Raw genomic sequence first — 27,139 nt, forward strand, 5'->3', positions numbered from 1 at the left:
ACATTCTACAACAATGTCCTTTGTTAAGTAGAAGTTGTGACATAGCATATACATATATGCAGGTGTACATACTTGTATGCATACTTACATAAACCGGGAGCTAAGGAAGGTTGTAAACACCCGATTTAAGAAAACCCTAATAAATCGGGGCACCTCTCCCCTGCCAGTTCCATCAAAGGGAAAAAAAGCCAGAAAGAGAGTGGGGGGTATTGCTAAAAGATGACGGAAACAATTTAAAAACAAACACTACCTCCTTAGAGCATTACCACTGCCGGCATGGTCTGCCTATATTACCAGGCTTTATAAGCATAAGGTAGCCCTACTGAATCTTTATTCAGTGCCAGAACTCTGAGGCTGTCCCTCTGGCTGGGTACTCCTGGCTCATAATCACCAAGAGAGCAGCATGCATGGTAGGAAAGGCTCAAGATACCAAGTCATAATTTCCTTGTTGAATCCTGGTTTTGCTACTTACTGGTTTCATGAGCTAGCCTGATCACCATCATATTTCTCCAAGACTGCTTTCTTATTTATAAAATAGAAAGAGTGCCACCTACCTCCTAGTCACCTGTGGGGAGTCGATGAGATAAGGTAGGGAAAGTAATTCTGCATTACCTGACACTTAGTAGGACTCCATTGGTCCTAACTATAATAATTTTTGTTTAGAGATGGTAGAAATTAAAGGTTCAGCACCAATGCGAATAGAAGTCGAGATGATTCCAACTAAGCATGGAAACATGCTGAATTATTTTGTATCCATGTCCATACCTTGGCACATAGTAAATATACTCAGTAAATGATAATTGGATGAAAATGAAATAATTTTTCTCCAATTTTAATTGATTTTTTTTCCTGACAGAGAGGCTTTCCACGGTCATCTTATAAAGTCTACAACCCTCCTTTCTTGACCTATTCTATCTCCTTTCCTTGCATTGTTTTACCCATACCACTTATCGCCATTTAACATCCCCTATATCTTATTTTTGCTGTTTATTGTCTGTTCCTGTACTAGAAAACTCATGAAAGCAAGCATTTTTTGTCTGCATTCTCAATTGCTTTATCCACAGAGCTAGAGTAATTCCTTTAACAGACTAAATTCTCAATAAGTGTATAAATGAATGAATTAAATAAGTATATAAACAAATGAATATAATTAACAATAATAACAAAAACAGTGAAAATAGTAAGTATAAGACATCTGCAAACTCACTTTTCCTCTGCCTAGGATATTCTTCCAATTGTTGGCTCATTCAGATATGAAATCTGCTTTCTTTTTTCACTTGAGGATAGTTCTTGGGCATCTTTTTATGATTGTACATGTACATTATTGAACAGTTTGCTTCAGCAAGCAATAAGAGTTGGTGGATAGTTTGTGAGAAAAGTTCATTTTAACTATGTGTTCATAAATCTTCTGTTGTAGCAGGTGAGAGTGTAGACGTTATTGCACAAAAGTGTAGATAATTGTGGGTAGATGTGGTTTGGTGGGTAGTTTTTTTCTGTATACTTTTTTTTTTGATGTTTATTTATTTTGAGAGAGAGAGAGGGAGAGGGCATGATGAGCAGGGGAAGGACAGAGAAACAGAGAGAGAGAATCCCAAGCAGGCTCCAGGCTTTCAGCCCAGAGCCCAATGTGGGGCTCAAACTCACAAACCGTGAGATTATGACCTGAGCTGAAATCCAAGAATCTGATGCTTTTAACAGACTGAGCCACCCAGGCACCTCAGTACACCTTATTTATAATAATAAGGTAGACAGCAAAATTGCAACTGAGAGTGTTAGGAGTGTATGTGCTAGATGTTAAAAGAGAAAAGAGAAGGTATGACAGCATGGCACAACTCCAGTCAGATCATTAATTTAAAACAAATCAACTCCCCGCAGCATACCTATATTTTCCTCCAGTGATGCTGGTGTGCGTGAATACAGATAGACAGGATACAGATGGAGCGTTGGTTTTAACTAGGATCTGATAAAACTATGAGTTTATGATAAGCTGAGACAAGAGTCAGAACCCTGAGGGTATACACAAGTGGGTGAGTATAATGGCAGATAATTAGAATCATAAAGAAGAAAGTGAGGGCACAAGGGGAGGAAAGGACCGTCAAAATATAATGGGCTGAGAACTGAAAAATCTTGGTCAAGAGTCAATGGATTGAAAATCTGAGTCAAAGGATTATTGGAATTGGAGGTTTTGGAGAGTAAGCTAGGAGGATGGAGCTGATAATTGGAGATTTTAGAGAGTTTGCAGTCATTGATCAAAAGTATGCTATGGGAGTACATGAGTGAAATAGAGTAGGAGAAAACAACTTTTAAGATAGAGCCAAGGTCCTAGAAAGATGATCTGTGTATATTGCAATTTCAAAGAATTATTTTAGGAGTCCTGTTGAAAGATTTACACTGAGCCAAGAATTTAACAATCTTTAGAAAAGCTAGAGAAGTGTCCAATGGTAGGTGACATCCACTAGGAGAGGTAGTAGAAAGTATGGATTGATAATGTGAGACTCAAATCTGTGAACCTTTAACGAGAAGGGAGAGCAAATGGTCTTGAAGCAGCAACGAGGAGCAAGAAATTCACCACCTCATCTTCAGCCCCTATTAGTATGGGAGACAAATAGCTATTACCTGAGAATGCTGCATGGAAATTAGGGTTTCAGGGTTGTCCCAGGTTTTGGTTAGAGCAAGAAGGTGAGGGGACACAAAAGACATTACTGTTGATGACTTTGAACACAAGAGGGTATAGTGAAAGTATCTCGGAGTGTTGCGAAAGAATAGGAGATGATCACAAAGGCGATGTCTGTTGCCCTAAAACAAAAGAACCAAAATTTGAGGGTTAAAGGATGATCTGGAATCCCGGTCTTCTTTAGGTAACTGATATGAACAGAGTTAAGGTGCACGGCAATGGGACCCAATTGTGAGTGATGACAGGAGAAAAGGTGGATGCGTAGGATACAGATATAGGGGCATCTTGCTGAGATGGAGAGTTCTGGGCTCCCTCTATACTCGTGCTCATAGAAGAGTTCTGAAGTGAAGCCTCTTATGCCTAGCACCCCAAATGACTGCTCAACCTTGCAAGTGGCAACCTGCTGGAAAATGGTATTGCTGTCTCTAACACGTACATTCTACTCTGTTGTGTAGAAGTGCTGCACAGCGGATTCATTCCTGGATGGAGGAGTATACCATGAAACAAGTTTCTTTCTTTCAGAGCCTTGATTTCATTACAGAGCCTTATCACTTTAGATGACTGTTGCTCCATTAATCAACTAGGCAATTTATTTTTATAAGGACTTAATGAAGTTACAAAAAGGCATAAATATAATAAAAGGGAAAACTGGCAGATTCATAATATAACTTATTTTGCCACCTTTAGGAAAAGATCAATCTATTAATCCTTTCTTAAATATTAAGGCAGATAATTAGAAAATCCTGACGTCTCTTTTTTTTTTTTTCTGGTTAGAAAGCTAGAATAGCTAAATAATAACCATGGCAGCAACAGCACACAGAGTTTATTTGCTGAGTATCCTCAGTGCTGAGCCACGACCTTGCAAGGGGCAGAGCGAGGAGAGAATGAGAGGCCGAGACTAGGTCTGTACACTCTGAAGAAGGTTCTCGATTTGTTTCTTGACTCAGAACCCAGGGCAGAAGAAAAGGAAACTTATCCATGACCTGAAGGGAATTCCGAAATCAAGTTCACGGATAGCAAATAACAATGACAAGTGGATTTTTCATCCATTCAAGGGACTCTAAGCCCCTTAAACACTTTGAAGAGAACAATGAAAACATGTTCTGTTTAACGAAGCTGACAGTTCCTAGGAGCTCTTAGCTACAGAAAAAAAAAAATGTGCAAATCAGGTCAGAACCCTTAAAGAAGGACACCTAGGATCATTGAAAATCCCCTCCTTTGAAGGAGTGTTTGAAATCAGTAACCCTGGCTTAGGAGTTAGAGTGACCTGGGGTACAGAGTCAAGTTCATCTGGGAGGAGTAAAATAGCAACCAAAAAATCATTTCTTGTACATGAAACTGTTGTGAGGTTTTAATAAGTTCACACGTGTGAAACATTTAGCAGGATGGCTGGCACATATGTGTGTGATACATTGCAGCTATTCATGAGAAGAAGGCACACAATTTTCAAAGCTATTCTAAGAAAATAATACAAAAATATGAATACAAAATAAGGTATGAAAGTAACTAACCTGGGAAAAAATCACAAATTTGCAAATTAAAAAAATCTTCAAATACATAACATAAAAATCCAGAAAGGTAACAATATTTTAATTAACTGTCCACATGCTTTTTGCTCTACATTTTTTGTCTGTGTTTTATGAAAGTACCTTTTAATATGACATTTAAAAAATATTCCATAGAACGTGTAGGAGAATAATGCAGTCTTTCCTCTTCCTGTAGCATGGTTGATTGATAGTCTTTTTTATTGATAGTTTTTAAAAGTGTATTTTAGCTTTAGAACTCATTATCGGTAATGTCATGTATTTTTAATATTGTGGAAAATTTGAAAATGTCTGAGATGTGTTTCACATATGAGTTGAAAATGTAAACATAATTTTCCATGGCATATTTTCTAGCTCCTGTACTTCATATCTTATTCCTTTTGCACTATCAGTGCTGGATGCCATAGAGCACCTCTCCATACAACTCCTGGCCTGGCACCTGAAAGTGTCAGCATATGAAGGGGAAGGAGTTTCTCCAGAATTCATTGCTGTATTAAGATAGTTAATAATCTTGAAAAATTTATGGAAGTGCCTGCAAGCCACATAAATGTCTCTTGCTAAATCCGAACTAAATGTATCCCTGACTCAACAGTCAATTAGTCAACTGTCAAAAACACTCAGGGCCACTCTGCCACCCAGTATTTGAAGAGGTCAGAGATTCTGGCTGCATCTACAGGGAACTTTTAGACAAAATTATAAATATACACAATTCAGTTACTCTTTGACTACTTCAATATTCGCTTGAATTGTGGATCAAGAAGCATTATGTTTGTTTGTGCATGTCTGTCTCCACAAATTCCAATAAAACAATGTATCTTTTCAGATAATTAAGTGATAAGCATGTATCAAAATCTTATTAGAGTTTTACTGCAAAGGAAAAGTCCTCTAAGAGACCAATGCAGAGATTTCTGTGTTGGTAGAGGCAGTCAAAAGAATGGTTAATAATCATTTTTAGGCTCCAAACAAAAACAAAAACAGAAAGGATTTCAGGTCAAAGAACTTTAGACTCTTGATTGATGGAGCACTGAGTGGATGAGCAGTGAGCCTTCACGAAGTTCTCCATCTCATTTAGATCTATTAGAAATTTGCTTAAACATTTTCATCTGTGCTGCTAATTTCTTCCCAGAAAGATGCTGCAAATTATATAGCTCAAAAATTTCTATCCCAAACCATATTTGGAGTCGTTTTGCTGTTGGCAAGAAAAAGGTCAACGTTCAGATTTGGATTTGGATTTCAGCCAAATGTCTTCCTTAGGTAACCTAACCTGCAAGAGCTTCAATTTGCTTATCAACTGAATGAGATCAATAACATTTTAATTTACCTGCGTTGTTGGGGAAATGATATTGGTTAATTTAAAAATAGCAAGCACAAAGTCTGGGACAATGTAAGTGCTCAGTAAATGCTAGTTCTCTTCTTCCTCTTTGGGACTATGATGCAACACATTTTCCTTTTTTTTTTTTTTTTTTTTTTGTATACTCTCTTTAGGAATAGACAAATGGACTCTCAAAACCAATAAGTTTTGAATTAAAATATTTACTCTAGAAGCAGTTTTACGGTCTTAAACTCAAAAGAAGAAAAAGGACAGACAGTATGTTGTTTGCTAGGTTATGGGCAAAAGATGAAAAGTATGTGGAAACTGATTATGACTGAATTTGTGAATCAATTTAAATATAAAGAGTGACAATATCTTTATTTTTCTTGCAGAAAGATATACAATATGTTTCAGTTTTATAAAGTATATTTTATATTGTATATCTTTTATGCAGTAGAAACCAAGAACTTTGTCTATATATAAAATTTCCTCTGTATGACAATAGAATATTGAGAAAAATTGGTTATTAAAATTTGTTATACAATTAAAATGAATTAAGCATAGTTAGACCACTTACAAACTGCACCTCATTTAATTCATTCATCTCCCCTATGAAGATGATTTTACTACTCTCAAAGTTGTGAAAATGGAGAGTTATCATTATTTAAGCTTCTGTCCCTGTCATTTGTCACACAATTAGAAAGGCGTATAGGCAGCTTGCAAACCCAGAACATGCCTACTCCAAACCACATTCTTTGTCTAGCACCACATTGCCTTTCCTAGGTGTTTTTGTTTTTTGTTTTTTGTTTTTTTGTTTTTTGAAGATCACTGTAACTTGATCAAGAAGATAAATTTTGTTGTGTTTATTATAAAAATGAAGTTAGTAATTTCTTTAAAAACAATTTTTTAATGTTTATTTATTTTTTTTTGAGAGGGAAAGAGAGACAAAGTGTGAGCAGGGGAGGGGGAGAGAGAGAGGGAAACACAGAATCTGAAGCAGGCTCCAGGCTCTGAGCTGTCAGCACAGAGCCCAATGCGGGGCTTGAACTCATGAACTGTGCGATTGTGACCTGAGCCAAAGTCCAGCACTTAACCAAGTGACCACCCAGACACCCCACTCATTTCTTTTATACTGGCTGTCATTTGGGGCACCTGGGTGGCTCAGTTAGTTAAGCGTCCGACTTCGGTTCAGGTCATGATCTCACAGTTTGTGAGTTCGAGCCCCGCATCGGGCTCTATGCTGACAGCTCAGAGCCTGGAACCTGCTTCAGATTTTGTGTCTCATTCTCTCTCTGCCCCTCCCCCACTTGTTCTCTCTCTCTCTCTCTCTCTCTCTCCCAAAAATAAATAAAAAATGTAAAAAAAAAAAACACAATTTTATACTTGCTGTCATTCACTGGTCATGCCAAGCACGGTTCTGAGTGAACTCTACCCAATTCCTGAGGGAAATTGGAATTATAAGGGAAAGGCAAATTTTTAACACTGTTTAGGGCTCTGGCGCTAGCTTAAAATGAATGCAGACCTTAGTTCTGGATCACTTGGTTGGAGGCCACAAGCTATTTCAGAGATTAACTGGTCAGGTATCCTGTCTTGGTGAAGCTTTCCTGGGGAGGTCAGGCCAGCACATGAAGGGGTGTCAGGCATTTCAGAGACTCAGTTATGAATTTGTTTTTTCTTTTTTCTTTTTTTTAATTTTTTAGAAGTTTTATTTTTGAGACAGAGAGAGACAGAGTATGGGTTGGGGAGGGGCAGAGAGACAGAGACAGAGACAGACAGACAGACAGTTATCTAAAATACATGCCAGACTCTGAGCTGTCAGCACAGAGCCTGTCGCAGGGCTTGAACCCAGGAATGATGAGATCATGACCTGGGCTGAAGTCGGAGGCTTAACCAACTGAGCCACCCAGGCACCCCATGTTTTTTTCTTTTTTCAGTCATAAATTAACAACCAGTGTGACCATACCTTTGGGTACATACCAGTCATAAATACACTGTTCAAGAAAAATATTTGGATGGAATTACCAAAAATTTCATTATAGCTGTTTATCAATGGTGAGAGTGTAGATGACTTTTATTTCCTTCTTTCTTTTATTTTCTTCATTCAGCATATACTTCTTGAAAGCTTCATATAAAGCAGGCACTGCTACACCTGTTTCAGAAGTGAACCAGGCAAGGTGCTGGTCCAGTTATTTGCGCTGGTGTTTTTATATTTGTAATCAGAAAATGTCCAGCAGAATTGGGAAATTTAAGTGTATCAAATAGTTGAATGATAAGATGAAGAAAGGGCCTAAAAGAAATTAATCCTGTGCTTGAAATGGTTATTATATTTTAGAAAACTATGCGGCAAATGCTGATGAGTTTTTATTTGTGTGGACTCCCAATTTTATAGCAAGTCAATTGAAAGTATCCATTTAAATTTGAACAAATGCTACTATAATGTGTATACATAAATGCCAATACCATATTGAGTGACAGAAGAGGTAGCTTTAGAGGGACTCTTAACATCAAAAAGTATGCTCTGGTCAAGATTGTCGTGGGAGTTCTCATGGCATCTTAATATAGCATGTTGCTGTTTCTGTGTATATTCTTACTTCTAAATGCATTTTCCTAGAGGAAAACCTATCAAGCCTGATTTTAGGAATTGGTGAAGACTGTCAGTGCTTAGGGTTCCAATGCTGGCCTTACCATGTTCTTAGAACCTAGTTGTTTGTTGTTTTCTTTTCTACTTAGTGTTGTTAGAGAGGAAGAAGGAGGGGAGGGAAATTGGAAGTAAAGTTAAAGAGAGACATGATGGCCTTAGACAAAGAGGAAATTTAACAAGACAAGCAAGTCCTGACTAACCAGTTCCCAAGGCACAGTGTCAAGTACAGTTCAGTCCAAATCTTGTCACTTCCACATATTTATAAGGTCTTTCTGTTGATTAGCCTACTTTATAGTTATGTAAAGAACTCCATGAACTATATTTTTTGTAAGGTGCTAAGGCGGGGAGGCGGGGGAGAAAGTAGCTTTCTCTGGGCATGGACACATCAAGCGTTCCACATTCGAGGCCCTTCTGCTAATGGTAGAACCTGTTCTGTGAGGTTTCTATTTCTACCTCATGTATAGTGATGTTGCAATCCTCTGTGGGAAAGGCACATTATGCTTGAGGATGTTACTGAAAATAAATCTGGGGAGTGGAAGAGAGTCTTTAGTGGTACTTGGATGTTATCTACATTGGCGATCTCAGAAGTGTTGCTCTGATAAACTGTTGTTTCAGCGGGTCTTCTTTCGAGAAGGCTTTAAATCTTTATCTCTTCTGATGAAAACAATACTTGGAATTCCTTTTTGCTCTCTGTATTCAGACATATTTAACTTCGTTTGTGCTGGGGACTGACCTCTTTCCCCTGCTCCTTCTCCATGAACTCCTACCCCCTGAATGTAGTGAAGTCGTTTTTAATTTTTTTTTTTTTTTGAACGTTTATTTATTTTTGGGACAGAGAGAGACAGAGCATGAACGGGGGAGGGGCAGAGAGAGAGGGAGACACAGAATCGGAAACAGGCTCCAGGCTCTGAGCCATCAGCCCAGAGCCCGACGCGGGGCTCGAACTCACGGACCGCGAGATCGTGACCTGGCTGAAGGCGGACGCTTAACCGACTGCGCCACCCAGGCGCCCCGTGAAGTCGTTTTTAAACCTTTTTAAATAATAATTGTTCCAAATCAAATTGAACTTAATTGCTTAATATATAAAACAGGTATAGAAGGGACTTCTCTATGGGACTCTCTTCCCATATCTCCATGGAGCATCATTTGAAAACCTCTGGAATAATGGAAAGAGCACTTAGCCAGAAGTTGGAGTCACAATCACTGGATTCCACTCAACAATTCAGATCAGGGGCACCTGGGTGGCTCAGTCAGTTAAGCGTCTGATTCTGGGTTTCAGTTCAGGTCATGATCTCATGGTTCATGAGTTAGAGCCCCACACTGGGCTCTGTGCTGACAACGTGGAGCCTGCTTGGGATTCTCTCCCTCCTCTCTCTCTGCCCCTCTCCACACACGCCCTCTCTCTCTTACTCACTCAAAATAAATAAGCTTAAAAAAATTTTTTTAATTCAGTTCAATGTAACATTAACTGATTATGTCAGTGTGCCAAACACTAAAAATGCTAAGGAAGAAAGAAACTCTAGAAACTTAACTTCTAAGTGTAGATGAAAGCAGATGTAGAAGAAGGTAAAGTGTTGTAGATGCTTTGGCAGATTTCTAGGCAAGGTCAGTGATGCTTGTCAACCACTCTGGGCCTTGTTTTCTGAAATTTGAAATAATGGAGAAAACTACACATGGAATCTAACCTCTTTGAGATGCTTAACTTTATGATTCTGTTACTCTGTGCCATTGGCTTTAGATCACAAAGGGAAGCCACTGGCATTGGACATGAGGAAATGGAAATTCAAGATGCAGCCTGTGTATTTTAAAGTTTTTTTTAAGTGGAGAAAACTGTCACTATAGTCAGAGGCAGGAGTAAAAAAAATAAACACAATGTATACTTGCCGAGGGACAGAATTATGCCACATCATCCTCAGCTTTTCCATAATATTCCTCCTACCTCCATGACTCATGTGAAAGCTGACTTTGCCCTGATAACAAAATGCCCTTCTCCAATGGAGGCCTCTTATCTTCCTCCCCCATCTGCAACCCAGTTTCACAGGACCAAGAGGAAGAGTTGATAAACTCTACACACGGAAGGGTAAAAAGAACATAGGCAGTTGTACAACTTGTACAATGTATACTTTGTAGGAAATAAAACTGCTCTATAATCCATTTCCCATAGACAATTAGTGTTAAAACCTGGCGTATTTTCTTTTGGGCACTATGTATATATAACTATAATATATCTGATTTATCTAGCTACTTATCATATATACACAATATATATACACATATATATACAATATGCTATAACTTTCTATAACTTCATCAACATCTATATTTGTATTGACACTTTGTTCTAGGTGAAATTATTTTTCCTTTATACATTTTCATTTTTAAAGTATTTTCACTTTTACATTGAGAAACTTTAATATACTCCCTGTCCTCTTTACCATCTCACGGTCTCTGCCACCCTGCTCATTCTGAGCCATTGTTCCTTTGTCCTTCCACATGAGTGCATGCCAAAATTTTCACCACCAATTACAATAAAATTATGAATATTTGCTTGTCACTTTCATGGCTTATAATATACTCTTTTAGAAGTCACTGATTAGAAGACTCCTAATTCTTCTTGAAATTCCCATACCAGTTATTTAATCCTGAACTACATGCCAGTTCATCCTCTCATCCTCTACTATCAAGAGATACTCAACACCCAAAGAGCAAACAACCCACTTAAGAAATGGGCATGCGGCGCCTGGGTGGCTCAGTCGGTTGAACATCCAACTTAGGTTCAGGTCTTGATCTCGAAGTTCGTGAGTTCAAGCCTCGCTTCAGGCTCTGTACTGACAGCTCAGAGCCTGGAGCCTGCTTCACATTCTGTGCTTCCCTCTCTCTTCCCCTCCCCTGCTCATGCTCGCTCTCTCTCTCTCTCTCCCCCCCCCAAAATAAGTAAACATTATTAAAACTTTAAAAAATATAAATGGTCAGAAGACCTTGGGGCTTCCGGGTGGCTCAGCCGGTTAAGCGTCCGACTTTGGCTCATGTCATGATCTAGAATTTACTTTTTAGAATTTACTTTTTAGTGTAGGAGGCAAACCAGTGGGACATATCTTGCTGATGACTCAGGGCAGTGTGGTGGTTTATTTGATTATGTATTATTGAAGTTTGAGTGCGTTTAGATGGACTGAGCACTTTGCAGTTTATGGTAAGTCTTAGTCTTTCCTGCTGTGTTTATATTAGGCCACACACCTGTACCTACTTGAAAGGACCTTGAGGCCACTTCAGCAGGATGCTTCCGCTCCACCCTTTTTCTCAGGTGTTGGCATATGTAAATACCCTTTCTTCTTTCCATGGCTATTTGATATAGTTGTGTCAGGGTATCGTGCAAGCCTTCCTAAGGTTCAGCCTACTCTTCAGGTCCCATCTAATTGCCCAAGTTCATAATTTGGGTTTTGCATCTGCTCTGAAATTGGCTGTACAATGAGATACGGTCTTCCCAGAATCCCGCTTCCTTTTCAGGCCCTCACTCAAGCTCAGAGCCTCCTGCTGTAAACCTGGGGGGAAACTTCAGGGTTGTCGTAAGAATCAAGCCCATTGATATTTTTCATCAGTTGGTATTTCAAAATTTACTTACTTTCTAAAATATGGTCTTTGGGTCTTTTGAGGTATAATTTACATGCAATGAAATCTCCGTAGATATGTTTTGATCACTTTGGAAAATGACAAACTTTTATAGCCACCTCTCCTGTTAAAAGTATGGAATATTTCAGGGCTCCTAGATGGCTCTCCTGTTAAAAGATGGAATATTTCAGGATGCTCCTAGGTTAAGCATCCGACTCTTGTTTTCAGCTCAGGTCACGATCTCACAGTTTCATGTGTTTGAGACCTGCATCAGACTCTGCACTGATGGTGAAGAGCCTGCCTGGGATTCTCTCTCTCCTCTCTCTGCCCCTCCCTGCTCATGCTGTCTCTCTCTCTCTCTCTCAAAAATAAATAAGTAGACTTTAAAAAAATAAATGGAATATTTTAATCACCTCCAGCAGTCCTCTCATACCACCTGTCAGTCATCCTAGCCTCAGAAGCAACCACTATTCCAATTTCCAAAGTTAGCTAATTTTATTAATTTTGTTTTTATTAAGTTTAGTAGGAGTTAATAAGTAGTACTTTCCTTCCTTCTTTGATGTTTGGTATACTGATAAATTGCATGACCTCCTTCTAACTAAAAAATTTTTTAAGTGAGAATATTGATTCACTTTAGTTTAAATAATTTGTGAATAAAATGAATATATGTCAAACTGAGAATGGATCTTTAACACGAAGCCTAGTTTATCCCAAGGACAAAGATTTGTGAAAGTTAAAATTACACCAAAGCCAGCCTTCAGGCTCACAAAAACCAAGATTACCTTTATTTCTTAGATTTTCTGGGAGATGCTTCTAGGCAGAGTTTTGCTGGGAAGATACATTAGGAAATGACCACGTGACACATTTAAACTTTAAACCTTGACTGAAGTCAGTAATAATTAGAATTTTATTGCACATTCTGTGTCATGTTCTGTATGAAAGACTTTAAGTCCTAGACTTATAATCACTTCACATCATAGCTGCCTATTTTAACACAATGCTTTTCTTTCTTCAGTTTTCCTTCCATAATAAGTTATTTATCTGTGTCTCTCCTTCAGTGTACTTCCTCTATATCCCACCTATGTTTTAAGTTCTAGATCTCCCTGTTGGTAACAGTAATCATGGCCAACTCTTTTTATAGCAGATCAAGTATTTGGAAAACTTCATTTATCTTCCTGTCAATGCGCTTGGCTATCTCGATTCTTTTAGCCATACTTCCTCTTATAAAACTGTATAGAAAGTCAGTATATAACTTATAGAGTAGGACTGGGGAAAAAATTAAAGCCATAAAGATTGTATGGACAATAACTAGCAAGAGTTTCAGTCCCGACTCTACGATTTATTAGCTATGTGTTTTTGGACACAGTAAATTCATACCTTTGTTTCAAAAGTCTGATGAGAGTAATACCTGCCATATCTACCTGTGTTATGAAAGTAACAAAATTAGGGACACCTGGGTGGCTCAGTTGGTTAAGCACCTGACTCTTGGTTTGGCTCAGGTCATGATCTCACGGTTTGTTGGATCGAGCCCCACATTGGGCTCTGCGTTGACAGAGTGGAGCCTGCTTGGGATTCTCTCTCTCCCTCTCTCTCTGCCCCTCTCCCCACCTCATGCCTTCACTCTCTCTTTCTTTCAAAATAAATAAACTTTAAAAAAAAAAGCAAGTGACAAAATTAAATCATATGTGAGAAAGTGAGATATAAGATAATGTGATTATGAACATTGTATTTTCTAACCAATATTAGGGCTGATTTCTAATTATAAAGAAAAAGACAACAAAACCTCAGAATCATCTTCCCCTGGCATTCTTTTCTGAAGAAGGCAAGAGGCTGTATTCACAGATAGGAAAGAAGACTTCACTCCTTTGCTCTATCAACTGCTTGTGGTGGTGGTGTTGGTGGTCTTTTCCCAAAAACACGTGTTTCTATGTTTTTGCTATAATTCTTCCTTCATTATAACTCTTACTACAATGTAAGTTAACTTTCTTTAGATGACTGTCTCACTCTACCAGATAAGAAGATCCCTGAGGTTAGAGTTCCTTGCCCCAAATGAGAGAACAGCAAATGGATGGATGGATGGATGGTGAGATGGATGAATGGTACCACGGCTTTTAAGAATGCATGTATGAGGTCTTAATGATGTCCACAAAGTCTTGAATGCTTGCTGTAAGATGAAGACCACTTACCAGAAAAAAAATCAATCTTTCGCTTAATTGTTTACACAGAATATTCACATTATGGTTCAGGCATTTCTTTACTTTTTCCATGGAGGCCCTTGTAGTCCATGCTGAGTTCACCTAGAAAATGCATCCAAGTGTTTTCTCTGGCTTTTTTCTTTTCTTCTCCTTCCACCATGATAACCTTGCACTTTTCCTCTCTCTTTCCCAACCCATCCCTCTCTGGGTTCTGGAGGAGTAGCATCTAGTCTTTATTGTCATTCCTGGCTGGAGAAGCCATTCTCTAGGTCTTTTAAATGATTTTGAATAAACGTATACAAGTCAAAAGGGACAATATAGATTTAGCTCACTAATATTGACCATCTCTTGTAGCATCACTTTGATAGGTCATACTAGCAAAGGTCTATGCTTATAATCCATTGAAAAAAATTACTTTGTAGGAGTTTATGCTGACAGTAATGTACAGAGACATGGAGGAAGGGGTGAGGGAAAAATAAAAGTCCATTTATATAAATACAATACAAGTTTAATTTGTTTTAATAATTTAACAATGCAGTGGAAATGCATTAATCCAAAAAAGAAAAGCAATGATGAAAGAATGTGATGTGGTTGGGTAAAGGGTAAATAATTAATAATAATAATGATGATTAATATTATCTGTAGCCACCGTCTTCTTGGAATTTTGGAAAAGGAGAAGAAGTACACTGACCTATACTTGGGACCTTATTGAATGGGAAGAAGAGGAGGTAAGATGTTATGAAACCAGGAGATACAAAAACTGGGATAACACAGGATGCAGAAAAGTATTCACTGTCCTTAACATCCAAGCTGGAAGCAATTAAACACCATTAGATTTTCCCTTGGTGTTTTTTACTAACAACATTTCTTATTTCAGGAAGAGAAGAGAGCTCATTGATGGAGTTATGTAATTTTTTTCAAAGCACTTCCATGATATTTCCTAAAATGACATTACTGAAAAATTGTGCTAATTAATATATATGTTAGGGATTATCTGGAAAATAATTGGCATTTTATTTTTTTTTAAGTTGCTTCTTTTCCAAGACTTGCTTATAAAAGTAAGCCAAAATCCAGGAATTTTGTATCAACCACTGGATGATTTTTTTTTAATTTATGACTTTGATATGTAGGTAACTTTAGTCTCTCTTCCAGGAAACACTTCGTCCCCAGTTTGAAGCCAAGTATTATAAGATGGAGAGAGTGAATCCCATTAGTGGGAAACCTGAGCCACATCAGCCTTCCTCAGACAAAGTCACTCGTCTTCTTGTTTCTATCTCAGGAATATTCTTCATGGTAAAGTATAACCATCAGTATCAGAATGTTGTTGGATTCCATGTTTAGAAGGAAGTTCTAAGATACCAACTTATTTTGCAACCCTCAGAGCACAAGAAACCATATCCAGCTCAATACCTTGGTACTACATACTATTAAACAAAATTAAAATAACGGCAGGTCATGAATGATTGCAAAGACAATTTGGGAATATCTTTAAATAAAACACTCTTTCAGAGAAACAAAAATCATCTAAGATAAAATGGATATTTTTTGTGTTTCCCTGAAATTTATTAAGACTAAGCATTCCACTTGAAAGTGGAAATTTGAGCAACTTAAATCTTACAATATGTATTTTGACTCTAATGTAACTCAATCCCTTAAAAGAAAAAAAAACGATGTATTCTTTCTTGGAAAAGGCAACTCCTTTAGCTCTGTGGGGGCAGTATATTAATCTATGGTATTGCTTTTGGTTTGTGAATTATGCAAAGTATGGATGTCTCCTCTGGTCTCCCTTATTGTAGATTTCTTTGGTGATCACTGCAGTGTTTGCTGTTGTCGTGTATCGCCTGGTTGTCATGGAACAGTTTGCATCGTTCAAGTGGAATTTCATCAAACAACACTGGCAATTTGCAACATCAGCTGCTGCTGTCTGTATCAATTTTGTAATCATTATGGCACTGAATCTTGTAAGTGTTTACAGTTTTCAATAGGCGAAAAGGCATGGGTAGGGGAGAAGTCTGTTTCCTGCATGCTTGGATTGTATTTACGGGAATCCAAAATGAGACCAGCAATGCAACTCAGTTTAGCAGAAACAAAATTCATCTGTGTGGTATGGATAATGGATTTTTTTAATTAAAATAAATAATGGTTGTACTGTCATCCTTGTCCTTTGAGTTTATAGTCTTGTTAGTGAAAACTTCCATTCTAGCGTGTCTAGTGTGGGCTAGAAAAAGTGCTATGCTCTTTTCATTCAAATAAGGGATTTTTTGGGTTCAAAAACCATTCCAAAAAACTGAACCTCAGTGGAGAATTTGTTACAAAGATATAGAAAAATCTATTCGAAATAGAAAGCTTGTTATCTCCAAGGCTTAATGTGATATAGAAAATAGCTACTCTATTTCTCTTTCTCTGGGTCTAAGCATTTTTCTCCTTCCTTCCTTCCTCCCTTGCTTCCTTCCTTCCTCCCCTCCTTCCTTCTTTCCTTCCTCCATCCTTCTTTCCTTCCCTCTTTCCTTCCTTCCTAATTTCCGTCCTTCCTTTCTTCTATCCACCCATCCTTTTTCTTTCTCTTTTCATCTTCCTTCCTTCCTTTCTTCTTTCTTTCTTTCTCTCTTTCTTCCTTCCTTCCTTCCTTCCTTCCTTCCTTCCTTCCTTCCTTCCTTTTTCAGTTCTTCTGTTTGCATGTCTACCCTCTTCTATCAAGAAATGTCTGCCTTTATTCAACCATGATCCATCTTTCTCTCATAGCCGCCAGGGATGCTGTGGTATTGCAATGATTTTGTTATCTTCTTTGGCTCTAACTACATGACCATGTTGGTCAGGTTTCCATAGTCCGTTTAACTGAAATTATCTACTGTTTCAATGTACTAATTTCTCAGAGAGAGCATCTGATTGGTTCAACATCATGTCCACTGATTGACTTGTGACCTATATGGATGAGAGGACATTATTATGCCTAGGTCCACATTTTCAGCAAGGACTATGGGTGGGGTCCAATTTTCTCTGAAGACAGGAGGCACTGTTTAGCACACTTAGGATAATCTCCGTCCTTTAATTATTCCAACAATGACACAAGACCAGTATTCTCTCCATTATGTAAATAAGGAAACAGATTTGGAGAGTTTAAATAACTTGTCCTAGATCATACATATACTAAGTGTTAATGCTGATATATTTACATCATGAGATAATTTTTGTAGATATATGAGCAATATACAAATAACGATGTTGATATTATGTACAGGTAATGTGCATTTGGTTCCCAATATAGATTGACACAGATGCTTTGCGTGTTTAGACTGGAGAGGGCTAGGACCATTTAAAATAATCAGGAAAGATTTTCAAAGAAAAGTGAAAAGTGATTGTGATAAGTAAGTTTTAATGCAAGGATGATAGTTAATATTTCCTACTGGGATCAGCTTTCTTCAGATTAATTTTTCTGGTAGAAGGAAAATACTATTTGCAGTCTCTCCAAATAAACCACATAATATATTTAATTTATGTCCTTGGCTCATACATTAAAGTAAATAATAAACACTGAAAAAAATATAATACGAAGATGGGGAGGCATGGATGGTAATGTATGTAAGGTACTATAGGTTGCACACTGCACAAGTCACTACATTGAAGGAGGAGCCATTCATGGCATAGATGTAGGTTTTTATATTTATGATTATACTCTTCTGGTAGACAGTGAAAGATCTTGGTTCTAACAAAATCAATTGGTTATGACAATTTTACAGTAAACAAAGATTATTTGGATTGGCTTCATTATGTGAGGAAAAGGAGGCTAAATAAATGATGTGTTTGTTTCTAGGGAACACAAGCAACCAACCAGTCTGGTCTTAAATTGACTTTGTTTTTTATTTTTAGTAGGTTAGTTGACATAAAAATGATTGTCCAGAGTCCTGCTATCTAGGATGACCTTACAGGCAAGTAGGGACATGGAAAACACTGAAGAATGAATGTTATCATAGTCGAAGCAAAGAAGGCTTTGAGTAAAATGGGAAAGAAACCACACACTGCCCCTTAAATTGGTAGGGTTGTGATGGTGTATCAGAAGACTCCATGCAAAGAGGACAGGGTACTTATTCTGATGAGCCAAGAAAGAGCAGAAAGTGAATTGTCATTTGGGGAAATTCAACCCACAAATGTACAGAACCCCAGAAGTGCATATTCTTTGTTCTAAGGGAATGGTAAGGGGTGTCTATAAAACATAAATTTATTGGAGAATGAAGAAAGAGAAATTAGAAAAGTAGATCAGTGCCTAGCTGTGGAGATCTGGAATAGCATGTAAATAATTTGGACATCATCTTTTTTTTTCTTTTTTCTTCTTGTGAGCAGTGGGGAGCCACTGGGTATTTGATAGGTGAATAACCACTAATTAGTGTACACTAATAAGTGTACCTAATAAGATACACTTACAGATACGAAAGACATTAAAATATTAGGATATTGTATTATGTAATCACTATGCTGATAAATTTTAGAATTCTCAGGAAAAATGTCAGGTTCTCTGGAAAAAAAAAGTATGTTCAAAACTCCTAAAAGTAAAAGTAGATATTCTGAGTACATTATCAAACATGGAAAAAATTGGAAAAATAATGATTACACAAAAGTAATGCTATGTCATCTAAAACACTGTATTAATAAGATGTTCTTTTGAATTTTAAGTAAAAAGATGATAATTTCCTGTTGTATAAATTAATCCCAAATTTAGACAAAGATGTAATGATTGATGAACAAACATAAACCGGATTTTAAAAATATATCGGGCAAAGATAGTATCGAAAATCAAACTAATGAGCAATTACAGCTACACAGATAAAAATCCCAAGTATACATAAAAATGTTATCAGGAGTTATCTCTGAAAAGTACTGGTGATTATTTTCTTTACATATTGTCTAATGGTAAACATAGTTTGCATTTTCACGTTTTTTTACAATAAGCTTATTTTCCATTTAGAACTAGTAAAAGATAAATATTTGATATTAATTTCTGATATTTTAAAGAAATCATAAATGATGGCAGGCCAAGATTTATGTAGAAGTATAGGTTTTTATTGTATTATTTAAAGTAGTAAATATTGGCAACAGACCCCTTAAATGAGCAAAAATAAGAGAATATTAATTCAAGTTCTATATAATGGAACATAATATAACCAAGTAAAATGCTATTTTAATATTATTTAAGGACATGACATGCAGATACATACAAAGCATCTACAACTGCACTTGATTTCCATTAGAACATACCTGCATTTTTAAACTATAAAGGAATAACAATAAAATGTTGACACTGTAAGGAATGGCAATAAAATGTGGTTATCTCTCAATAGTGGGATAATAATTTGATTTAGTGTAACCTTTTTGGTTCTTTCAAATATTTATATGTAGATTTTTACTTATAATCAGAAAAAAAGAATCTTTACTTTTAAAACATTCTACCATGGCATAAAATTTGGAACAAATTAGAAATGGAATGCACTTTATTTTTACTCTATATATGAGTCATCCATAAAACCACACCCACCCAGGTAGCAAACTTGGGTCACTTTTTAAATTTTGTCTTTCACTGCATAGAGAAAAGGTTTATCAGTGGCTGAGCCGCATGCCAGCACACGTGCGTGAGCGCACGTGCACACACACACACACACACACACTCTATTCCCTCTGTTCCCATGTGTGCCCCCTGCCCTTCCCCTGCCCTCTGAATACTGCCCAGGCTCTCATCACTTTGTGGTGTCTCTCCTCAGTTTGGTGTCTGAATAAAAAGCAGTGGACACAGGACAGAAGCAAAGCAAAGATTTGCACTTGATCTTTGTGATCCTAGCCATGCCACAAACATCTCTGAGCGTTCAAATGAGGGTGATAAAACTAACGCATAGGAGTATTGAAAGATTAAGTGAGATCTTCTAGTATGTGGATGGGTCTCAATAAATGTTAACCTTTTTCCTATTTGCTTCTCTTCAATATTTTAAAATTTTATTTCTGTTTATAAGTCCATATACACCCCATTGTCTTTATTGCAAAATACCAACACTTTCTTTAATTTTTCCCTTTCTTTTCATCTTTAAATGATAGAGTTTATTTATTAACCTTCAGTCCGATATAGGAATGCCAATAATCTTTTCTTTGTTCTTTTTAAGCTCTTCAAACCACATCTCATTTATTTATAATTTTTTCACTTTTTTTCTTTAAATATTACCTATTACTCATTCATAAATTTCTAAGTACTCAGAGTTGTCTGTAGAAAGGGAATCACATCTAACATGTTGTATTATGTATTTTGATCCAATGTACATCTAAAATATAAGAAAATTTGAAATATTTAATTGGTTCATGCAAAAATCGTACCACTGGGCTAATTTTCAGTAGTCTTACTTCTTTTTAATGAGTTTTTTCCTTTCTGAAGTCTATTATTTTTATCTATTTTTAGTTTTAAATTACAAAATTAATACATTGTTGCTATATAATGTACTGACAGTATGAAAACATTAAAAATAATAAGAAAAGTTGCTATTTTTTACCCAAAATTCCACCATTGTCACATCCAACCATAAACTCATTGTACCCATTGGAGGTCATCAATGTTAATGGTTTCATTTCTGTTTTTTCCCCTCACCATCAAGTGTTAGTGCCTTCAAAAGAGTACCCTGTGTTCCTGTGTTTGACAGTTTGTTCCAAAGACCTACTGGTCTTCAGAAATATCTTAAGTGAATTAATGAACTGGGCTAATATTTTTGAAGATGGAAATTATTACATAGACAAAGAAAATGAAGAAACCCAATGTGTATCATTAATTTATGCTTGGGAAGGCAAGCATGACACTTCTGGGAACAGAACCTCCAGGTCCAGGGTTCAATCCTTAATTTCCACCTATCTTTTCAGTTAAGCTAAAGAACTTGTCATGATCAGAACCTATAATTGAATAAAATAGGACCCTTTACCTTCATACATTTTCCTTACAAAAGGATTCTATTTTCACCAAAAATTCAAGAAATTGAAATTTTGCTGCTGTTTCCCTTGGTGTACCAAACTCCAATTTCGTATTATTCCAGGTGCTGCTGAATGACCAATCCCTTAAGCTCTGACTCTGCCCCATTTCCAACCCCCAACCCCAGTTATCATCCCTTCCCTAGAATAACAATGAACCCACATACACACAGTCTTCTCTCTCATAAGCTTCAGATACAATTTGTTCTCACTGAGTTTGTACATTTAATGATGTTCAATATATTCTTTACTCCAAAGTACTGCATTTTACAGATAACAAAGGCTAAACTAGATGGATTTCTACAATCTCTAATTGTAGAAATAAGATCTCCGGAGGCTGATGAGGATAGCATTATTTTTGTCATAAAAACAATCTTTTGAGATTCTCAAAATCCCACTAGCTCTATTTAATTAATACAGGAGCCCATGTAACTACCTAGTGCTATAGCTCATCCGTTGTTCCTGAGAGAAGACAAAACTGACTTTCTTTTTTCAAATGTTTATTTCAAATGTTATTCAAATGTTGGGAATTTTGACATAAAGATTTAGAGATTGTTGGAAGTGAACTAAGCTGTAAAATTTCTCCTTTGCCCTTGCCACTAACTTAGGAAAAGATTTTTTAAATGGATTTAGCATAAAGGAATTGAACTACAAAGCCAACTCAACAAATGTGAAAAGAATGTCATATTCCTCCAATTTAATCAGTATAAAACCATAATGCCCTTCTGAATTTATGTATTCCCCCCCTACTCAAGATGTTAAGGCACTTCACATTATTTAACAGCCCATCTAATTTACCTGAACCCACAGGGTCAATTTAAGGTCTTAATCAAATAAACATAAATTAAAACCATTAATCTTAAAATGTCAACACTTTAAAAAAATAACACCACCAAAAAGAATGACCTAGAATACCAAACACTACCATCTGTTATTTTTGGACAAACACTGAATATGCAGCACATAAAAATGTGCTTTTTGTTTCTTAATAGCTAGACTGTGTGATCCTTGTGCTACCATAGCCTCCAAATGAGCATTTGGCGTCAGTCAAAATAGTCTACTAATCTCATAGGCTTTTCAGCTATAATACATGTGCATGAAATTATTAAATATAGGCATGGCAAAGCCGTTTCAATCAGTCTAACAATTTTTTAAATCAGAAACTTTTAATATTTAACGTACACAGCCAGAAATCTTAAGGCATTCATGCATTTGTTTTGTCTCTTTCATCGCGTCAATGACTGTTGTGACTTCTGCTTCTGTAACATCTCTCTTACCAATTCCCTACTCACCATTCTCACTTCTACTTCCTTAGTTCAGCTACTTGTAATTTCTAGCTTGGACCATTGCAGTAGCCTTCTCACTGGTTAGTCTTCCTGTCTTTGTTTTTCAACTCTTTTCATCTCCCTTGCCCACTGCTCTTAGAAGGATCTTTCTAAATTGCAGATTTGGTCATTTTATTTTGTACTTGAAACTGCTTAACAGGTTTCCATTGCCTCTAGTGTAAATTCTAAATTTATTAGCAAGGCATGGAAGACTTGGTTATTTAAAGTCAGTGTTCCTTTCTCTTCTTGTCTAAAGTTGGGCCTCACTCCCTCCCTTTCAAACCACTCTTCTCGCTCCCTGGCATTTTACTTTTTCACAACCGTATCTCTTGGTTCAGCCTATAAAACCACTCCAGCCTACAAAACCATTTCTGCTTGCTCCCTGGCATTTTACTTTTTCACAGCCCTATCTCTTGGTCCACAGTGCTTCCTCTATTTACCTTTTTAATTTCTTTTATCTCCTTGGAAGCTATTTCTTTATCTATGAAAATTCCAGTAAAGGATCATTTCCTTCCATAAAGCTTTTTCTCAATCCGAAATGTAGAATCAAATAACTCTTCTTTGTGTTCATTTTTCTCACAAGGTGCTTGGACATGCCTATTCTCCCTCCTTATCAGACTCCCTTGATAGAATTAAACAATGCCTCCTGTAAATGCTCTCCTGTTACAGTGCTTGGAGCATGACTTTTCTCCCACTATCGGGGTGTAAGCTCCTTATGAGCAGGCCTCCTCACTTTTCTATCTCCAGGTCTTTTGCCTATGTCAAAAAGATATTTATAATATTTTCTTCATATAAATTTTGAATACTCTGTTCTCTAAATTTTCTAGCATCTTGAATATTATTCACATTGCAGAAATCTTAGCATCTTGGATAATTGCTCAAGGTTATTTTTGTTATTGGAATTATATTTTCAATGTCTTTCAAGTTTGCAGCACTCATTATTTTCATTCAAGCTAATAATTAAAAAGAATATACATCCTCTAAGGTTTCAAAACAAATGGATCATAGCATCCCTAAGTAAATACTCCATTTGGGATAAAAATATGGGTGAAAATAATTAAAATTTGATCACAAGTCCATTCTACAGATCATGAAAATACTGAAGAATGTTTCCTGTTCTTACTATGCTTCAAATCACCTGGAACACTTGAAAAACTAGAGATTTCTGAGTCCCATTTAGAATCTCCTGTGTAGAGCTAGGAAATCTGTATATAAAACAAAATATTCAAAAATATTCTCTAAGTGAGTCTGACCCAGCCAGTCTCTAAAATGCCATTAGGAAATCACCAATTTAAAGGATCTGAGGTAATTTTGATACATAGCCAAGATCAGAAACTACATTTTCAAAACTAAATCACAAATAATTTAACAATGATTAAAACTTCAACATATTATTTTAACATCTCTTTACCAGGTATACAGCTAAAAATCCACAAAACCAGAATTTGAAACCAGGAGTTACTCTTCACTAATCCCATCCTTTTTGTCCTTTATGTTGCTGCCCTGAATGCTATACTACTTAAAGGTACCATAAGTAGCAGGGTTACTATTGTATCAGGTAATATTTCCAAGAAGATTTTAATGTAAATTAAAAATGTGCAGGGATACCTGTGTGTCTCAGTGGGTTGAGCATCCAACTCTTGATTTTGGCTCAGGTCAGGATCTCAGGGATGAGATAAGATAAGATAAGACAAGGTAAGATAATTTTTGAAAAATAGAAATTAAAAAATGCTTAAATGTTCAAGTATTCCAAAATGTATATTCTTGTTGCCTGGCAATCAAATCTTAATTAATTAAAGAATAGGTGACAGTAGCATGACAGCTGTCTGGTCTCATGATTAATGTGTAATTTTAAAGAGAAAATAGAAACATCACTGAAGAAATACTCTTGTAGTTCGAAATATCTGGGATTAAGCCAGTTAAACTATTTCAACATTGTCAACAAAAGAATGAGCTTTTTTTGATATTCTTCTTTTCATTTTAAAATTTTTGTACCCTTTGTACACTATCACCAAAAAAAAAAAAAAAAAAAAAAAAAGATAATTCAAAATACATTTAACTAAAGTATTCCATGTTGATTCTGGACTCTTTCACATGAGAGATTTATTTCCATCTCTAGATTTGAGAACATCCATTCTTATGTTTCTCTCATGGGCCTAACCACTGAAGACCTCAAATGTACCTAACTTCTTTAACACTTGGTTACCAATTACAATGCAAATAGGTTATTGTGGAATAGGGTGGATCAAAGGATTGGACCACACCTCTTAATGTGGAAAAGAGGTAATGCCAAATGACTCATTTAATAAGAGGACCAGCTTTTTAAAAAAAGCATTAGTTTTTTCATGTCTATATCCATGGTTTCTAGAAATTCAGAAAGGTAGAATTGAATTCTACAGACCTTACCGTGGACTACCAGGCCCTGAAAAATGGTTTCCTTCTGAGACCTCTCTAACTCCTTTCTTACTACCTTGCTCCTTTACTGCCTCCCCTCCTGATCCTTCAACATCCTTGCCCTTTAACACACCAAATGCGTCCAGTCTCAGGGCACTCCCACTTCCTATTTCTGCTCACTTCCAAGGTAGTGAGCTCAGATCTCTTCTTGGCTCCCTCCCTCACTTCACATATGAGCTCTATGCTCAATTGTTGCCTTCTCAGAGATGTTTTCCTGACCACACTATAAAATAATACCATTTAATACACTATATAATACACCATAAAATAATAAGGGTGCCCACCACCCTTCTCTATGTACACAGCCTCCTGTATTTTCCCTTTGGGTACTATTCTTTTCCTGACCAATTGCATATTTGTCATTTGTCTCTAACCACTGGTATGTAAGTTCCATGAAACTGGAGACTGTGTGTGTCTGTTTACTGTGTTCTTTTTTTTTTTTATGTTTATTTTTGAAGGAGAGACAGAATGTGAGTGGGGGAGGGGCAGAGAGAGACTAGCCACAGAATCCACAGCAGGCTCCAGGCTCCAAGCTGTCAGCACAGAGCCTGATGTAAGGCTCAAATACACACCGTGAGATAATGACCTGAGCTAAAGTCAGATGCCCAACCGACTGAGCCACTCAAGCACCCCTGTTTACTGTGTTCTTGAACGCTATCTGGCCCATTAGAAATTCCTCATAATTAATATAACATAATTTAACATAATTAACATAATTAATATATATGACCAAGAGAATTTCAGCTTACTGAATGCACTAGAGAGTGATGGCTAGAAGTATAGGTTCTCCAGGGCCTCTGGGTGGATCAGTTAAACGCCCGACTTCTGGTTTTGGCTCAGGTCATGCTTGATCTCAGTCTGTGGGGCTCCATGCTTGACAGTACAGGGCCTGCTTGGGATTCTCTCTCTTGTGTTTCTGCCCCTCCCTCTCTCCCTCTCTCAAAAAAAATAAATAAACTTTAAAAAAAGTACAGCTTCTCCGACAAGAGATCTATATATATAATGTACATATATAGTGTAGTGACCACAACAATTGTCCCTGAACTTCCCTATTCTCTCTTCCCCCAAATACATATCCATTCCCACCTTGCACGTGTGTGTGCATGTGCGCACACACACACACACACACAGCCCATGATTGCTTGCATACAGCATACAGTTAGATATATCTAATTATGGTTTCTTCCTGCATTTTGTAGTTTTGGAGTTAACAAGTCAGTGTGCAGGAGTTGACTTTGTAGCTCATCATCATGGTGGTGCCAGTTAGCTACCATCTGGGCCTTCGATGATGCAGGTTCTCAAGTACCCCAGAAAGCTTTCCAAGACAATATTTCCAGGGGTGACGTAGCATTTTTGTGATTTATAACATTCTTCCAAAGATTACTGTAATCCACTGGGGCATCTCCTATGGATATTTCCATTGCAGGGAAACAGACAGGTTCTGTGTGCCAGGTGTTAGGACAAAAATCAGAAATGGTTTCTGGGACAAGGCACAGGATAAATGGTACAAGAGAACCATAATAGTAACTCCTGACTTGGCTGTTAGTTTAGTAGTGTTACTCAGGCAAGGTACCTGACGTTCTAAACATTGGTTTCCTGTTCTGTAAAATGGGGATAATCATACCTATTTGATAAAATTGTTGTAAGGACCAGATTAAATAATATTATATATGAAGCACTGCTTGGCACCAGCCAACTACTCTAAATGGCAGTTATTAAGTAAAATTTTCTTTCACTCTCTATGAGGGCACTGAATTTAGTGCTAGAAGCACAGTACTGTGGAAGTACTATTCGTTGATTTGTAAGTCTATCCTGTCACACTGCTTTGGAGTGTGGATTCTATAATCATCTTACTTGATAAATGGGGCTTGGAAAAGAACATGTGAAGACAATTTTGGTACTCATGAATTCAAGGTAATCTTGTTCTAAAATTTTTAAAAAATCACGGTTTGTGTATATAGCTAAAAATTAAAACAAAAACCACAACAAACTGCACAAGAGGTAGAATGAGACTGTTTATACTCAATATAATCTTTCTGGCTCAGGATAGCTCTTCAGAGGAAGAAGTTTTGAATCAAGCAGATTATGAATCATCACAATAGTTTTAGTGAAAGAACTGTCAGGGAAAGTGAACAACTTTTAGAGTGTCCAGATACCTACCTATTAATTTGGCATGCCAACAGGTAGAGTTCCTGGAATTTATAATCTGAAGAATAATGTGTTGAATTATGGGGTTATGTAGTTATATTGGCATGTACCCACGTATACCCACAAGCACACACTACCTTTCTGCCTGTAGCGTATTTGTTTTCTGCAATATGTTTACTTGGAATTTTGGGAAATATGTTTCCTCTCCTTAAGTCTGTATGAGTGATGGACTGGGTAAGAGGAGAAGGGG

At 36.9% G+C, this 27,139-nt stretch overlaps 1 protein-coding gene across 2 annotated transcripts in view; it reads left to right on the forward strand.

The window, feature by feature from the left end:
- ANO3 (anoctamin 3) overlaps positions 1-27,139 on the forward strand; it is a 424,570-nt gene that overhangs the window by 362,211 nt on the left and 35,220 nt on the right. For both annotated transcript variants that reach the window (XM_045484806.1, XM_045484807.1), the window contains 3 exons: positions 14,618-14,700; positions 15,125-15,265; positions 15,769-15,933. In XM_045484806.1, the coding sequence (XP_045340762.1) occupies positions 14,618-14,700; positions 15,125-15,265; positions 15,769-15,933 (389 nt within the window). The remainder of the gene's footprint in view (positions 1-14,617; positions 14,701-15,124; positions 15,266-15,768; positions 15,934-27,139) is intronic.

This window comes from Leopardus geoffroyi, chromosome D1, assembly GCF_018350155.1.
Source record: "Leopardus geoffroyi isolate Oge1 chromosome D1, O.geoffroyi_Oge1_pat1.0, whole genome shotgun sequence".
NCBI lineage: Eukaryota > Metazoa > Chordata > Mammalia > Carnivora > Felidae > Leopardus > Leopardus geoffroyi.